An 18231-nucleotide genomic window follows, 5' to 3' on the forward strand; every position below is an offset into this window, starting at 1 on the left:
GTAAAAAGAACAGATGATAAAAAAAATAATATAAAAACCTTAATGGTTTTATAGTTTTTGACGAAAAATTACCTTCACTGTTATTTTTTTGATAAAAAACTAATGATTGTACTTAGATTATAACTGCGAGGGATTAAGTAGCATACTAAAAATAAAATTCAGAAAGATACTTTAAATTTTGGTCAAATCAAATGATCTAAATTGTATTTTAGATCTAAAATAATTTTGACTCCCATTTGCAATTTTCACCATTTAAAAAATAAACAGCATAACAACCAAGGAAAAGGATTAGTAACCACAAGGAACTTAATTGTAGATATGTCACACTTAGCTTGAAAATAAAGAAATTTATTTATAATCTAAATAAATAATATATATAACTCAATAACTCATTTAATAAATTGTTTGAAAATAATATTTTAACTCATCTAATAAACGGGTTGTATTCATATTGACTTGGATTTGATCCAACTCGATCAAACCCGACCCGATCCAATTGCTGCTCATATAAGAAGTATGCATTTATTAAAATACAACCCAACCATTAAGTTAGCTAAATAATTACATCCTGTTAGTGTGTATAATTTTGAAGGGTTAGAATTAGATACATCACCAACCATCCCACGTGCATGGCACGTGGATAAGAAGCCGAATCGTCGCTTCTGCAAAGGTTCACATTGCGCACATCTTCCTTCTTTATTTCATTTTACTACTTTACCCCTTTCTCTTTTCCTCCTTCCAAGTTCCAAATATATTATATTACGACTCCCCCCACCGGACACGATAACGTGCCGAGCTATTCCTCCCCACTCCCTCTTTATTCTACTCCTCCCCCACTCCTTTTATATTTATTCCCCCACTATTATTCATCTACTAGTCGAATAGAGAGATCGGGTCGGTGCGGATATCTCCCCAAACCGGGAATAAATCTAAGAATAAATCACCCGGATAACCCGAATAGGAGGAGGACCCGAAGAATAAGAAGAAATGCTGGAGCGGTGCCTGTCGGAGCGGCGGGTGCGCCAGATCCACCGCGCCTTGCGCAATGGTAAGCTCACCGTCCTCTGCCTCCTCCTCACCTTCGTCGTCCTACGTGGCACCATCGGCGCCGGAAAGTTCGGGACGCCGGAGCAGGACCTCCTCGAGCTCCGCCAGCGCCTCCACCCCCACCCCCACCGCGTGCTTTCGGAGAACCACGAAGACGAAAACTCGAATCCCAATCCCACCCTTAAGAAAGCTGAGAATGTTGACGACGAGCCCCCTCTCCGATCCCTCAATGATCCCTACTCCATCGGCCCTAAGATCTCAGATTGGGACGAGCAGCGCGCTTCTTGGCTCCGCCGCCACCCGGAATCCCCCAATTTCTTCACGGAGACGAAGCCGCGGGTGCTCCTCGTGACCGGGTCTTCCCCGAAGCCGTGCGAGAACCCGGTCGGCGACCATTACCTCCTCAAATCCATCAAGAACAAGATCGACTACTGCCGCGTGCACAACATCGAGATCTTCTACAACATGGCCCTCCTGGATGCCGAGATGGCCGGTTTCTGGGCGAAGCTGCCGTTGATCCGCGCGCTCCTCCTTGCACACCCGGAGGTCGAGTTCTTGTGGTGGATGGACTCCGACGCCATGTTCACCGACATGGCTTTCGAGCTCCCGTGGGAGCGGTATGCCCCTTACAATCTCGTAATGCATGGGTGGAATGAGATGGTCTACAATGACAAGAATTGGATCGGGCTTAACACGGGAAGCTTCTTGCTTCGCAATTGCCAGTGGTCGCTCGACCTTCTCGATGTGTGGGCGCCAATGGGGCCGAAAGGCCCAGTGCGTACAGAGGCTGGGAAGGTCTTAACCAAGTTCCTTAAAGATCGGCCGGTGTTTGAGGCCGATGACCAGTCTGCTATGGTTTATCTTCTTGCTACTCAGCGTGAGAAATGGGGGGATAAGGTGTACTTGGAGAGTGCGTATTATCTTCATGGGTACTGGGGGATTTTGGTTGATAGGTATGAGGAGATGATTGAGAACTACCATCCAGGGCTTGGAGACCACCGGTGGCCGCTCGTGACGCACTTTGTCGGTTGCAAGCCCTGTGGGAAGTTCGGGGATTACCCGGTAGAGCGGTGTCTTAAGCAGATGGATCGGGCATTTAATTTTGGGGATAATCAGATCTTGCAGATTTATGGGTTCACGCATAAGTCACTTGCCAGCAGGAGGGTGAAGAGGATCAGGAATGAGACCAGCAGCCCGCTTGAGGCCACGGACGACCTCGGGTTGCTTCACCCAACGTTTAAGGCTGTCAAGGTTGCAAATGCCGGATCATAAAGTAAAATGCCTCTATTATTTTTGTTGTTAGAACCTTATCTTTTAAACTTCAATGTTAGTATAGGTAAATCGAAGGTGTAATGTTCGTTATACTGCTGTTGTTGATGTTTATCTTTCTCTCATGTATGTTAGGAGGCAGGCAGTAAGCTGAATTGGGTTGCTTTTTTTTTTCTAAAGGATCTCCTACTGTTCTTTGGTTCTCTATTTAAGGTTTTCAGGATTTAACTGAAAGTAAAATTATTTATCATAAAAGGCTTGCTTGAGTTTACAGATTCAAGAGCATGATCATCATTGTGTACCGAATATTTGCTTTAGTCTTTTGCAGTTTTGCTGAAATAATGGAAAGCTGGAAATTTTATTTTTTGTCATATTCTAGAAGTCTAAAGTTGGAACTTCTTGCTCATTGTCTTGTTCTGCTGTACTTTAACCATGTTTTGCTTTCTGATCTTAAATTGGGATAGAAGCTGCCATAAGCTGTAACATTTGTAGTTTGTCAATTGTAAGTCATGATAAAATTGTCTCTTTCGTCTTTGACTACTGAATCAGTGGAGAAGGGTATTCACTCTGCAAGAGAGAGTTATAAGTAGTAAAAGCTTAGTTATAGTCATCTAGTCAATACTTATTGTTATGTCTTTTTGCTTTTTGACCTTATGTTGAAGGTGTAATATTGGTTTATACTGTTCTTTGACGTAAACTGGATTGGTTATCTTTTTATGCATTTTCTAGTGTTCTTTTGTTTTATTATTCTTTTTAAGTTTATCTGAGTTTTAATTGAAAATATAATTAATACCATAAACATGTCCTTCAGTTGTAGATGAAAGGATCACCACCAAACTAGTACTCGGCTTATACAGTTATATGTTCTTTGATAAAGTTCTGCTGATATCTGTGTATTATCGTTTTGTTTTGATCTTATTCTAGAAAGATGGGGGGTTTTATTTTGTCATGTTGTAGAAAGCTTAATCTTGGAAGTTGTTCATTATCTTTTGTTGTATTCGGACCATTTCTTTGGATGATAAATTGCGAAAGTAGATAAAAGTGTTCCCTGCATAAAAGACAGACACTTCTCACCATTAGCAAAAAGTTTAGATCTAGTCATGAAATCAATACTTGTCCAACTCTTATGGGTCGGTGATTTGGTTTTGTGTGGTGCACTTGTCAATGCCAAGGATTCCTATGAGTTGTACAAATTGTATTTTGTCACATCTAGAAAAGCTCAATAACTAACTTGACAATTAGTGTCTTTGTTTGTTAATTTTTTGTTGTTTCAAAATTCAAAACAACTTCTATATTTCTGCTAGAGGAAGTTTCTTTGAATCCTAAAATGTGGGAAAAAGCTTTCATATTGATGTCTTGTTTGCATCTTAGCCTCTTTTTTTCTGGATTGAAAGTGTAAAAATGGGTCCATTTTAAAGATCTTCATGCTACTCTTGGTGAGAAATCACCATTCTAGCTTTTTAGGTTTTGGACAATTTGGTCCCTTTTCAAGATCACAGGATGTTGTCAATCAATCAATGAAAGCTTTGATACCCATTAGGTCCTTAAACTATAACTAGAACTTAAAATGATATGCCCTTGGAAAATGGTAAAGCTACAACCATCTTGCTAACTTTTCAGTCTTGTTCTTTTGTTTGTAAATAATCTTTCTGTGTACTTTTCCTGCATGGAAGCTCTAGGATGGCTTAGTTCTTTCATTACAGTATTAAGTGATACATGATTGATGCTTCTCATTCTCAAAGGTTTTCTAACAAACTTTGCACCGTTAAGTCTTGCATTGTTAAAATGTTTCTTGCTTCTGTTTACCGTGACCGCCTTCTTCCCCTTCCATAAGTCCTTATTCTTAGAATATTGCTAAACCTAAAGGAATCTTATGTGCTGTGCTCTTCTCTCCATGTCAGCGATTTAGCCACCTATAGACCTCTATCAGCAGGGGAAAGAATTGAAGAGTAACATTTTCATCTTCCATTTTCACAATTATGCTGATAGGAGGATTTGTAATAGATCGATGCCGAGAGCCTATGTGCTATTATTTTGCTTCTCAATTGGACAATTCTTGCATTCTGGTCTGTCCAACCAATAGGGTATCTCACCATGAAAAATTGGTTTCGCCTTGTCTTTGGTGTAATGTACTTGTAAACAGAGTGATCCAACTGAATATTTTGGTACGTAACCCTTATTTCAGCTGAACTATTAATCACGTACTGTGAATAGTTTTGTTTTAGCAGTTTAGTCAGTCAATTTTATATATCTGTTCTAGGCTTCTAGCAGTAGTTGTAAATGAAGTAGCCTTGTAGATTTCTTTTTGCAATATTTTAATTTATGTCTAGGAGTAGCTAAGGAATCTTCAGGGTTGAAAGCTAATTTCTTATTTTCTGGAAACCTAGATCGAGAGATCGACAATTTTGTAGCATCCATGGATGAAGTTTTAGTATGGAGTAGTAATCTGTCTTTCCTTCTTAATCTTACCTCTTTTGAAAAAAATTTCCTGTCAAATATATCTTTTTTTGCTCTCTTGAAAAATAAATTCCAGCCATGATTCTTTTATAATGAATCAGACTGCCTATGAAGTGTCTTCTATGCCATGTTGGTGTACATTACCAATACATAACTTATTTGTAGTTCTTAGTAGAAAGATGTTAGGCAAAACTTAAGCTGCATGTGAGCAATTAGGAGGAATGAGGGAAGTATAAAGGGGTTTCAGGGAAGAGCTTTCCATGTTTATCTTTTCAACTGGCTTGTTTGAAAGGCTATTCATCATTTGGTGGCATATTTGGTGAATGTTACAGTAACTAGTATGGTCCACAAATTTTATCAACATGATATTCGAAAGTTTTAAGTAAACTCAGTGCTGCACTGCTAGTCTGCTACTCAATGAAGGAGTTGAATGGAACTGAACTAGCATTGATTTGTCTGTGATTGAATAAGTACCACATGAACAGATCAAACAAATGATAACATTAGTAAGTTGTGAGATCATTTAATATGATAACTGAGAAAACTGTGCCAAGAATAAGATTATGATGAGCGTTGAAATGGTTATAGCAAATGTTATATGATATTTAAGTTATTGATGGCTTGTCTAGTTACTATGACCAGCATCATATTATTTAAAGCTATCACAATCCTGCCACAATCATAGGATGAGACAGAGGTATAAAGTAGCAGCAAGTAGGCAAATGCTATGTTGGTCCAACATATGAATCTGTCTATTGTTACTGATTATTGAACATATATGTACATGATATATGAATATATATTTGTTAGTCTACTATAATAAATGTGTTTACTGTTGCTTTGGTGGAAGTAGGAATTGATTTCTTCAAGTATTTTCCTTTATTCTATATGGTAACTATTATTTTTGAATTAACTTAGAACAGATAGGCGAAAACAACGTACTATTAAATCTTTACTTTCTTCATTCTCATCTCCTTTACTAGGCATGCACAGGAAGCTTGAAAATTTATGATTATATGGTTTTACCTTGAAGCTTACATGTTGCTCTCTTGGAATAGCGTGAACTTGCAACTTATTTAACCTAGTGCTAATATCTTACATGTTCTTTTCAGTTAGCTAAGAATATGATGCAACGATGAAATTTGGATTATATTTTGTTTTTGAGGTGTTCAGGAGAAAACAATAGAAGACCTCACTTGGACTGGAATTTTGTGAGGATGTAGAGAAGCTTGTTTTGCACTACTATTATTAGTTCTTGATACGAGTATGATGAAACAAAGATTTAATGTAACAGGACTAATTATCTGAGACTAAGTGCAGCATGACCATGTTGGTGTATTTTTTTTCGACACGAACTTGCTAGTATTGTTGAATGTTTGGTGGTGTTACATATAAATAATGAAAACTCGGTATTAGTCCTAGTCTTTGATTGATTGAATGTGAGAATGATCTGATTGAAGAAATCTACATAATACTCGCAATTAGTCAGCTGTAAAATAATTGTCCAACTCTTTTTTTTTGTTTCTTAACTCTTCTTTTTCCATCTCAATAAGAGTTTATGTATTGAAAGAGGAATATTTTGAGCATCTGCTTATGAACCCATCTTCAGTGCATTCTAAACTCTCTGAATTGCTTCTTAATCTTATTGGTGAAGTTCCAGTTTATTTATTTCTGGATTTATTGTTCCTTTCTGTGATGTCCAAAACTAAACTTACTATGTGAAGCACTTTTTTAGCAGCTAGATGAGTTTTTCGGTAGTTCTATTGTTCTCATTGTAAATGCTGTTGTAATAAATCTAAAAGTTAACTACTAGGTTTTGGGTGCTGCTCATCTTTGTGGTTATATTCGTATAAATAATGTTATGGTTAATTTTGTTGCTTAGTGATCAGTTTGGCATAAGCTTCTCATGTTAACTACACAAGCTTAATTGAGTGGAAGAAAATAGGAATTCATTTTGTTATATTTTATTTCCTTATTTTGTTTCTACCATCAATAAAAATGTAACAAATAAGGGTTGATTTCAAAAAATTTAAAAAGTTAATTTAAATGGGAAACGAATTCCATCAAAGTTTGACCTCAAATTATCAAATTTTATAATACTTATTGAAATCAATCGGAATCTCTATCCTCATTAGGAGAGACTAGAATTCAATTTTGGGGGTAATGGGGTTTGATTTAGGAAAAGAGATTAGATTCTGGTTCGAAGAATACGAGAGAGTAAAACGAGGGGTCGAGGGTAAAATCCTTGTTAATCAGAAAATGATGATAATGTAGGGTGTTATTTGAACATTTCGCCAACTTATATGACCAGCAAGGCATCCATCGACATACTACTCTCTGGTTTCTATAGTCCGGCCCTTGAGGGGGTCCGTGCTAGGGTTTTGTCAAGTTAGAGAGAGAGAGAGAGCGGCGCGGCCATGGCGAACAGGACGGATCCGTTGGCGAAGAGCATCCACGGGACAAACCCCCAAAACCTAGTGGAGAAGATCCTGCGGTCCAAGATCTACCAGCACACGTACTGGAAGGAGCAGTGCTTTGGGTTGACCGCCGAGACCCTCGTCGACAAGGCCATGGAGCTCGACCACCTCGGTGGCACCTACGGTGGCAGCCGCAGGCCCACCCCTTTCATGTGCCTTGTCATGAAGATGCTCCAGATCCAGCCCGAGAAGGACATTGTCGTCGAATTCATCAAGAATGAGGACTACAAGTATTACCAATCTCTCCTTCCACCCATCTTGTCTCCGGTTTTCGTATAAATATCGCATGTTTGATTGGTTTTGTCTTGTTCGTGTTCTACTAGGTATGTTCGTATTCTTGGGGCTTTTTATCTACGGCTCACGGGGACTGTCACCGATGTTTACCAATATCTGGAGCCTCTTTATAATGATTACCGGAAGCTTAGGCAGAAGCTGCCGGATGGAAGTAAGAACCTGAGGACAGTAATAGTGGTATTTGTGTTATTACCGAAGGTAGCGAATTGCATTGATTGGTTTTTTTTGGTGTTTAGGGTTTTCTTTGATTCACGTGGATGAGTTTATCGACGAGCTTTTGACCAAAGACTATGCCTGCGATGTTGCCCTTCCGCGAGTCCAGAAGAGGTATGCCTTCCATTTAGCTATTTGACTTATATTTGATGTGTGCAAGTTGGATGAGAGTTGGGTTTGCATTTTGTGTAATATAAATTGTGATGTGATGAATTACTTACCTTTCTTGACCAACTTTACTTTTCTACTATCCTTCTTGATCTAAGTTGTTCAATTATCAATGAGGGTTTTGTCACGTAGTTTTCCTAAAGACAGAACATTTCTAATCATTAATATCCAGCAACCACAATTACTTCATTCCTTGTTGTTCGACTCCACAAAGCTTGTATTTCGTTCCATGTCATGGCTACCATCAATCCATCATTGTCAAATGGTTCTTACTTGTGGTAGCTGTTTGATTTACATGCCTTTTGCATGTAGCAGTATTTGAGTCAATAAGTTAACAAAGGGTATATCGGATTGGTGTAGTAATATCTGTTGTTCCAGAAGGCTTTGGTCTTGCAAGTCTTACTTTGTTTGGAAGCCTATAACAGCAAGTGGGTCATAACTTTTACCAAATAGATTCTAAAATATCAGATAGGATCATCTTTATATTATGAATTGGAAATCTTCTGCTGTTATTTCCTTAGAATTATTGTGCTATTTACATGTCCAAAGTACTTGCTAGACGTTTTCTAGGAAGTCTTCATTTAGGTTAGATCGTCCTATTTATGGGGGATTTAATATGCTGGATGGGCCTCTAAAGATATTGTAGGCTTTTCAAAAGGAGTCAATTGTGAGACGAAACCTGTTCGATAATTAAAATTTTTCCACCCACCATGTCAGATGATCTTTATGAAGAATCAGTACTCGAACGTTTAGTCAACAAATTAATTGGCATGTTCTTGGTTTAATTCCTGATGGATGCATAGTTGCAGAGTTTTGGGACTATATGATCATGGCTTATGAATAATATGTTGGTAGAATGTAATTACCCCCAGCAGTGTTATTCTGGGAACCATCATGTAATTTTGTCTCAAGAAAGAAAGTCATGAGGTGTCCTTTATTTGGTTCCTTCCTGCTTGTGCTGCTCTAGATAATGCTCATACTCAATGTCTACATAACAGATGGACTCTTGAAGCTGCTGGTACGCTGGAACCAAGAAGAAGTGCACTAGAAGATGATTTTGAGGAGGAAGAAGAAAAAGAAGATGAAGAACAGGTTATGGATTCACTAGAAGCTGATGGCCATGAAAAGGTGAATGATTTATTCTATCTTTTGCCCAAATTACCATTATTCTTGAATGTGTTCGTTTCTTGATATTTTCTTTTTGTTGTCTTAGGATTACTATCGCGGACGAAGTCCGACGAGGGAGAGAGACAGGGATAAAAAGCGTGATAGCTATAAATACAGGTATCATTTCTTGCTTTCTTTTCTCATGACCTTCTATAAGTACAGTCCATCCACAGGAGAAGCATGAAACATGTTAGAACTGACATGCAAAATTAGTAGTAAATGAAGCCTTTGGTTGCTTCAGATTTTGTGATTTTTTATATACTTTTTATAAGTCTGTTTTAAGATCTTGTTGCAATCATATACAATGGTAAATTTCACTTCTTTCCTTGAGGCTATACTGAAAAAGGTGCAAAATGTTGAGTATTGATGAGAATGAACATTCGATCAGAGAGTATAGGAAAGCAGTGAATTTATCTGTCCCTTTATGGGTGCTATGATGGAGTTTTTTTACATGTTAATGGTATAACTGTAGTTTCTCCCCAGAATAAAGTTACCGAAATCAATGAAAAAGCCATATGAAGAGAAGTATGTGGTCAGTAGCCGCATGATCAATTGAGTGTACATCTCATCATACTTCGTCAGAGTTTTCCTTTTCTTTTTTCTTTTTCAGTCGAGCATCTACTGCAACTTACATATACTCGTGTGTTGCAAGTCTTTTGCCTATTTTTGAGCTCGAGATTCTTCTCCTTGCTTTGATATCACTGTTCTGTCTTTAAATAGGTTACTTTGATATTATTTGACCAGCATCCCTATGCTTCGAGAATTTCAGGCTTGTTATTATCTAAACACAAAGTTGAAGTAAAAAGAAACTGCCCAACTTGCAGAAGATGATTTTACAATATATTAGGAGGTCACACTGGAATAAGTTTATACATCTAAAAGTATTTGCTTTTGAAGGGTTTTTAAGTTGATAAAATTTATTAAAAGCATGGCAGGCTTCGAACAACTTGAGTTGGTTAGGACCACATCTACTTTATGGTGGCAAGTGACAACAAGAAATAACTTGTTATTTATATGTGAACTTCTAAATTATTGTGCAGTGAATACTTCACTGGAGATGCAAGTATTTTTTTTTCCAGGAGGTGTATTAGGAAGATAATTGTCTGTCTTTGATAGTTTCTACAATTTTTACCCCATGAACATACTGGAAGGGTCTGTTATTGCTAGCAAGTAATATTGCAATAGTTACTGCCATGGCTTTTCACTTTTCAGAGCCATTGGTAGGATGGGCTGCTTCCTACAATGATTCAATGATGACTCTGCCAGGTTTCTCTGCACTGATAGTGTGCAGCGAGAAGTATGATGGGTCGAACAGATAGATACAAATATATTGAGATGAAGTTTACTGAGTTTAGTTTTCTCATTATTATTTCTCTTCAAAAAATTTGTTTAATTTATGTTTGATTACAAATGTAGTAAACTGTGCATATTTGGATGGAATTTTGTGTGAAAAAGAAAAAATAATAATATCCTCAAATTTTCAAGTATTAATGTTTCTCATGTGGTTATTGTTGTTTATTTCTTCGGTGTCATGTAGTGTCTTAAGGTGTTGCTATAAAACAAGGAATATTGCTATGCAAACAGAATGAACCATGTAAGAATACTTTAGATCTTTGATTCATATACTAGATATTTTGTCTGATTTCCTTTCATATGTTGATTTGATGACAGTAACCCGATTAAAGCATTTGGTATCAGAAGGATAATTATTGTGGTCAAAATCTGTGTTTGATTTTTTAATGAGATATTTGTGAGTTAATTCACTGGGAACTCTTCTTTGACAGGGATTGGGATTATGATCGAGATTACGATAGGGATTATGGGCGAGGGCGCGAAAGGGATCGGGATCGGGATCGGGATCGTGGTAGAGATAGAGACAGAGACAGAGAAAGGGATAGAGACCGCCATAGGCCAAGAGATGAAAAGGAATATGGTAGAGAGAGGGATAGAGAAAGAGATAGGGAAGGTAGAGAGCGGGAGAGAAGGGATAGAGACCGTGGTCGGTACAAAAGTCGTTCCAGGAGCAGGAGCAGGGACCGTCGAGAACGAGACCGTGAAGATGGTGAGCATCGCAAGAGGCGTGCTCGTGGCAGTGCAAGTCCTAGGAGGCGTCATGGGGAGGATAGCAGCACCAGGGATGAGCCTAAGAAGAAGAAAGAAAAGAAAGAAAAGAAAAGTGATGGTACTGATCACCCAGATCCTGAAATTGCCGAGGCCAACAGGCTTCGTGCTTCTCTCGGTTTGGCACCGCTTAAGCTATGAGACAACTTTTGATCAGTACGATGCTTGTGTTGTGACGTGAATGTGTGTTTCTACTAATAGCTCAGGAGATTGAAGAGTTATTGTATAGATATTCTCTTGAAGGCAAGTATTGTTCGGTTTGACTTAGCTGCCGAGTCATTGTTTTCGTTTTGTTCTAATCCTTTTGTGTCGATGATCAAGTAAAAGTAGGTATTGGTGATACCTTGATAGTTGATACGGAGGTAGTATTTCCAAGAATGTTAATTTAGTTGGCCGTAGGCGGATGACTTGTTAGTTGTTACTCTCGACTCTCGAGGTCCTTACACATATATTCTCTCATCTAAAAAAAATTAAGTTTAAAAATTTTGTGAAGTTAATTTTTTTTAGTTTAAGAGGTTATATATGAATATAATTCTTTTAAAATTTAGGAGTGTACGTGGATAATGAAAAAGTTGTGTGTAAAACAGTAAATAATTCAGAAGTCAAATTTTTTATTTATTTATGATTAGGGACTATTCTTGATTTGTGTGTGAGTTCTTATAAATGTTGATAAAAGATGAACCAGTCTTGGTAGGGTCTATAACAGATGGTGTTTAGATGGGGTGTAAATCCTAAATTTGTTGAGCTATTCTTATTTTTTTAAATTTAAATAAGTTATCTTAAGTCAGATTTAGGCTAATATATGGTGTTTGGATGTAAATCGGTAGTAGTGTAATAATAACACTTAAATTGATATAGACATTAGACAAGTAATAAATTTAGGAGATATATTAGAGCTGAAATAAATTTTTATCATAAAATAGATGAGAAGAGAGATAAGAGAAAGAGATTAAAACGATAATTAATTGAAGTAATATTTTTTTAAGAGTAAGATAATAATTAAAATTTTATTGATAGATATGAAATATTAAATGAAAGATGAAATGAAAGAGAAGTATGTATTATTAGACTAATTTTGAGATAAATTGTTGTCTGAATATTAAACTCAGAAAATATTTTAGGGATGTTATAAAGGACCTGAAGCATGAAGTGCAAAGCAATTTATGTATGTAATTAAAAGAAATAAAAATAAAAAGGAGCAATAAAATGAATCATTACAAGGCAATTAGTGGCAATCTACAAATCTTTGCCACTGTGATTAGCTTTTGGTGTTGACAATATAACATATATACTAAGAGAAGAAGAGACAAACAGCTGAGCAGTCATCAACTGCTATCCCCTTTCTCTTGTGGTTCCATGCACGAATAGCACGTTGCACCAGCCGTTTTGCCGATTTTTCTCTTTCCTTAGTAGATGAGACAATCTCTATAGCTTCTTGGTTGGAAATCACATCCCAAATCTGAAAAATATTTCACAAAATTAGATAGTCAGATACACTTATCTGAAACTATAGTATCATCAGTATTTTTATTTTGTAACAATACAAAGTAAAATTAGTTTGTTCAAGGTTCAATATTTCTCATTTAATGGTATCTTCTCCGCATACATTGAATCCTACTTTTGATCTTATTGTAGTCTTTGAAAGCCATATCATCGTGCAGTTCATCATGGTTTTTTGCAATATCCTATAAATCATAAAGCAATTGTTAGGATAATTGTACATACCCCATCAGTGGCTAGCACAATGAACTTGTCCTTTTGGTTTATACTCCTTTGTGTTACTTCAGGTGCAGAAATGAGGCCATAATCTTTAAGACAATAGTCTCCAAAAGCTCTTGACATGGCCAATCCTGGAGTCTCCTCATTTGGTAGCCACATTCTATGTACTCCTGGCTCATCATTTAAACAGTATATACGCCCACTGCACTGAGCTATGCGCGCTGCCTCCTCTAAATTTACCAAGAAAATGCATCACAACTATTGAAATCGATCTTGTTGCCAAGGAGGTCTCTTTCAAGTACTAAAGGGCTTTGTCTGTGTGTAATTTATGTTCAAGGTTCCTTGATAATGTATGGAATATGCAGACTTACGAGGCAAGTTTGGCTTGAAATCAACAGTAAGCTGGACAGGAACCAATCTCCCTTCGTCGGAAGTTGTAGCCAAGACGGCACGCGAGTCGCCAACATTTGCGATTACCATAAGTTCACCCTGGCAAAAAGTCCAGCAGTAGAAGATTCATTTCGCTGATCGAACTTGAATTAGTTCAGAGCATATCTTGAGAGTAGAAAGCATTCTTTTATCAGGTAAGATCAGAATACAAATGCAGGTATTGCTGAAAATTTTAGCTAAAAATTTCTTGGGCTTTTGAGATTATATGAGTTCAATTGTGTTAGAAAAACATGACACTTCATAACCATTGCCACATAACAAATTCTCAATCTAGTACTCAAACTAAGTATTGATCAGCATTTAGGAGATGTAAAACAAGTGTAAGGAAAAGATTAAATTATCAAACTATTCAGAGGAAAACTGCAAGAATCCTTATTCAAGCAAGATAAAAAGATTTCAGCTCAATTTACTCTCTTTATTACTGCGATTTACTGAATAACTATATGCAGATCTCAATTACCCTCGTTAATCTTTGTCTACTGCTATTTCCTATAGCTATTGAACATCATGCATTAAACTTAGTCAAAAGTTATTGTGACTATTACTTTTTGCATTTCCATCACCTATATTTGAATACTATGAAAAGGAAATGCGAAAAAGGAAGATCAAGGATATGGATAACTACTTGTTTCACAATTGTTAGTGCAGTGCTGCCACTGTGGAAGGAATCAAGCCCACCATTCAGCTCGAGCTCCCTATCAACGATTTCACAAGCTGCAATGTATGATTCCTTCCATAAATCAAACTCGCAAAGTTTCTTATCAGCTACCAAGGAAGTTAAAGCCAGAGACTCCTGCCAACTGCATAGCAGACATGGAGGAAGCGACTCTCGAACTTTTCTTGCCACATAGTGTCCCCATGGACCATGACCATCAAATATTCCACAAAATATCATGTCTTCTTGGCACCCAAATCCCTAATCAACCAACCAAGATGGAAAAAAAAAGATCTTTAGAATAGAAACAAGAATAATTGTACTAGAATGAGACATGCACGTCTGTATCAATCATTTTTTTTTCCTTTTTATTTTTCTTTGGTTGCTTTTTTTTTTTTTTTTTTTTTTTTGAGAGAGAGAGAGAGTTTGGGAACTTAACAATGTCCAAATTAAACCGCCATCGCCGGGATTTGAATCGAGAACACTCATGCAACATGAGTAAACTTGTGCAAACCATGGGTCAGGTCTAATTCCAAGCCCGACCCGATCCATGAGCACCCCTAGTTAGAAGTTAGAACTAAGCATGACCCCGCAAGCCATCTGATCACTATCTTATTACCATCTATCTATATAAATCCTTTAGAACAAGAGAAAAGAGAGAGAGAGAGAGAGAGAGAGAGAGAGAGAGAGAGAGAGAGAGAGAGAGAGAGAGAGACTATAATAAGTACCTCCCACACAATAGAGCAATCCTGATTCACACCCTTCTCCCCTCTCCGCGAGTACACCGCCACGAAGTTACTCGATCCCTCGCCGCTCACCGTGCCTGAAGACCGCAAGATCATGTCCCTCTTCTTCGCCTCCTTCGCGAGCTCGTCGGCCGCCTCCCTCCCGCTCCGCTCCTGCTCATCCTTCCTCCTCCTCATCGACAACGATCTTGCCAAACCACTCAACAACGACGATAATTGCCGCATTTGGCCCCCCCAAAAGAAGGTAATCTAAACTACAAATACTTTCTTCTAATAGAAAGTTTGGTTATGGGGAAAGGAGAAGGAATGCTAAATTTATCACGAGAGAGAGAGAGAGAGAGAGAGAGAGAGAGAGAGAGAGAGAGAGAGAGAGAGAGAGCTTTCCAAAGTGATGACGACTTCCTTTCATGGCGGCTAATTACCGTTGTGTCCCGGGAACAGCTGGCAAGAGGGGGGTAGGGGGAGGAGAGGGCATTTTGGGGAAGGAGATTAATTGGCACACGTGTTGGAGAAAGAAGGGTGCGAGCGTGAATCAGGTGGTCCTTTTGTTATTTTGACCCCATTAGAAGATATTATTGGATCGAATGATTATAACGTATGGGACTAACAAATGAGTTTTTGACCAAACTATCCCTGTTCTAAATTTTTTTATACTAAAATAGACTATTACTCAAATTTATTACTAAATGGGTTCTAATTCACTTTACTACTAAGATGCTAAAATTAGAATTATATATATATATATATATATATAAGTTTCTCTAACTTAATTTTTTTAAAATTAAAGCAAAAAAATATCTGACAATAAAAATGTTAATCAGTTCAGTATTTTTATTAAGATTATATAAATTAGACCTAATTTAAAAATAAATTTAAGTGGCAGTCTATTTTGATAAAAAATAAAATAAAATAAGTCTAGCTCCGTCAAAAACTTCTAACAAATCTGACTCCACGATGATAACGACACGACAACATTGATCGGTGGATGGACGACCTTGCCTTCACATGTGTTGAATATGTGATGCATGAGAGATCCAAATTTTTAAATCAACTGTAATGATCTCTTTCTTCACATGATAATAGCAATGATAGCTTAATAATACGGGGCTAAATAACAAGCAAAGAGGAGAATTTAATTAGCGAAAATAGATGTGAAACCAAAACAATAATAGTAGAAGAACATGGAGGTGTGAAGAATATGATGCCATTGCCATGGGGGCAAGTAATACGAAGCATGAGAACCGTTCAAAATTTTGCCGACAAGCTGCTTCTCTGACTCATCCAAATAGGAATGAGTACATTATGCAGTACGGAAACAGTGAATTTATTGATAGATGTAAGGCTATGAAAAGAAAATTCTAAGATACAAGCTGTAACATATTGTCTATCTATCTATCTATCTATCTATCTATATCTATATTTTAAGAGTAAATTACAGTCTAGTCTATGTAAATGGTGATGCTAAAAGGCTTAATTACTCCCCACAGTGGAAACACAATTTAGTAATCCTAGGCTGTTTGACAAATAAGAACTAGCCATGGAGGCTAGCAGAAGTTTGTCTGGTGGAGAAGAATAGATGATGTCCTCTTCAATTTTTCTCAATTAATAAATTTCGTCTCACCTTCTTGTATTTCAAACTTCAGTACCATAACTCTTTTGTAATCTATACCATGTTACAACTATTAGTCAATTTTTGATGAAGAGGACGAGAAAGGACACAATTACTTCCTAGTTTGATAACCCGAGATAGTTCTCTATTGATTAAATTTTAATAAATGAGAGAGAAGAACAGATGTCGTAGTAGCTTATTAGGTAGGTGAAGAAGAATAGAATAGTTATAAAAGATGAGATTAGAAACACTAATTCTCTTATTTCATATTAATTAGGTGTTGAATTGAATACTTATTCTTGGAAAGAAGTCTAAGCTACCAACATGCTAAAAGTCTCCACGAGAGTTGTTCAGAAGAGTCGATCAAAAAACATTGTGAAAAGAATAACAATTAATGAACAACCAAAAGGACACAAACAAGCTGATGGGCTATGGCTATGAAAAAATGGACGGTTTCCAAACCCTAGAAAAGTTTTAAACAGCCCATTGGAAAATGCCTGTGGGTAGTAAATGCTAAGTCCATGACATGATATGACATTGGTGACTCAAGAGTCACGTCAAAAGACTAGTCCTCCAGAATCTATCACAAAAAGTTTTGAAACCTAAGTTCCCAAAAGCAATAAGTTTGGCCATTTAATAAAAGTTTACCAAGTGGGCTATCTACTAGATCCCATAAATCACAATATCCATCCACGCTTTTAAAGTAACACAAAATTCCATAGTTGGATGCCCCTTCCAGAATAATTATTATCGTTTTACTATAGTTCTCAAATTTCTTATATCTAATGAGGGCCTACATAAATGGGCTGTCGTTATGATTTGAGAATGGTAGGAATAGTTTGACTATATAGCAGCTTGCTTGTAGAAGAAAATATCGATGCTTACAATGGTAGGTTTAGTTTGATCATTTATATCGTGAGTTCTGATTAGCCAACCGGGTTAATCAGATCAATCTTATTCTTCTGTCTCGTAATATTCGGTTTTTACGCCGTCTTTTGTGATAATACATTGCCTCACTTTCTTATCAGAATTAAAAAAGGACAAGATTCACATGGCTGACCAACCAACAAGAACAAAGAAGATCGCCGGCGGAGAAAAGTGATGCATGTCTTACGTCAACGGCAGGCTAATGGAAGTCAATGGAAGTGGGTTAATCAAACTCCCTAAGTGGGGAATCTTAGGAAAAGTGCTTGGAGAAGATGTTAAAAGTATCAATATTGTATATCTTGGTGGCCATTATCTGTGAAAGAGACATTGTTGTTCAATTGAACATGCAAACAAATAGTAAAAAGAAGGGAAAAAAATTGATAGCAGTGAAAGAGAGTGTTCAATTAAATATGCAAACAAATTAACACAAAATTTTTTTTTATACTTGTTTGCATAATAACCATATACACCTTTTTCTTTTCCACAGAGAGAGAGAAAGAGAGAGAGAGAGAGAGAGAAATTTAGAAGCAATTTAACACATTAAACCAGAGCTTTGGAAACATAGTAAAAAGAAGGGAAAATTGAAGAATTTTAAAATCTTCAAAATAGACACATTCTACCAAAGAAAGGACCAACATGGGCCTATAAGTATCAAAAGGACGGGACACCTGCAACTTGTCAAGAGTTGTGATATCACCTCAATGCGCTCTAGAGTTTTACAACCTGTTGTTTTACTGAATGAACCTAAGAAAACCATAAACAAATGCATCTTTCATATCCCACTGTCCACAAGTCTTAAGGAAAATTACTGTGCATTCAATCAACAATAAAGAGAAAAGCTAACCGATGAGATAATGCACAGAAGGAGCTCATGTTGAATGAGCATATCCAGATCCAAATCCCAACAACACC

The 18231-nt window shown here is 37.1% G+C and overlaps 3 protein-coding genes across 3 annotated transcripts; 2 read left to right on the forward strand and 1 right to left on the reverse strand.

The window, feature by feature from the left end:
* The first annotated feature begins 759 nt into the window (after nucleotides 1-759).
* LOC140790301 (probable xyloglucan 6-xylosyltransferase 1) lies at nucleotides 760-2571 on the forward strand. The gene has a single exon (XM_073140323.1). The coding sequence runs from the start codon at nucleotides 988-990 to the stop codon at nucleotides 2317-2319; it is 1332 nt and encodes a 443-aa protein (XP_072996424.1). The 5' UTR covers nucleotides 760-987; the 3' UTR covers nucleotides 2320-2571.
* A 4335-nt stretch (nucleotides 2572-6906) lies between these two features.
* On the forward strand, nucleotides 6907-11480 carry LOC140790302 (uncharacterized). Its single transcript, XM_073140324.1, has 6 exons — nucleotides 6907-7480; nucleotides 7574-7695; nucleotides 7781-7871; nucleotides 8924-9053; nucleotides 9139-9209; nucleotides 10877-11480. Exons 1-6 carry the CDS (start codon nucleotides 7191-7193, stop codon nucleotides 11352-11354), a joined length of 1182 nt encoding a protein of 393 aa, XP_072996425.1. The 5' UTR covers nucleotides 6907-7190; the 3' UTR covers nucleotides 11355-11480.
* An 883-nt stretch (nucleotides 11481-12363) lies between these two features.
* Nucleotides 12364-15179, reverse strand: LOC140790087 (probable protein phosphatase 2C 34). Its single transcript, XM_073140012.1, has 5 exons — nucleotides 14766-15179; nucleotides 14008-14298; nucleotides 13304-13421; nucleotides 12939-13162; nucleotides 12364-12672 (listed from the first exon to the last, which is right to left on the reverse strand). Exons 1-5 carry the CDS (start codon nucleotides 15006-15008, stop codon nucleotides 12505-12507), a joined length of 1044 nt encoding a protein of 347 aa, XP_072996113.1. The 5' UTR covers nucleotides 15009-15179; the 3' UTR covers nucleotides 12364-12504.
* Nucleotides 15180-18231: the final 3052 nt, after the last annotated feature.

The sequence above is a fragment of the Typha latifolia genome, chromosome 6 (assembly GCF_019914945.1).
Source record: "Typha latifolia isolate L0001 chromosome 6, TyphaL0001v2, whole genome shotgun sequence".
Lineage (NCBI taxonomy): Eukaryota > Viridiplantae > Streptophyta > Magnoliopsida > Poales > Typhaceae > Typha > Typha latifolia.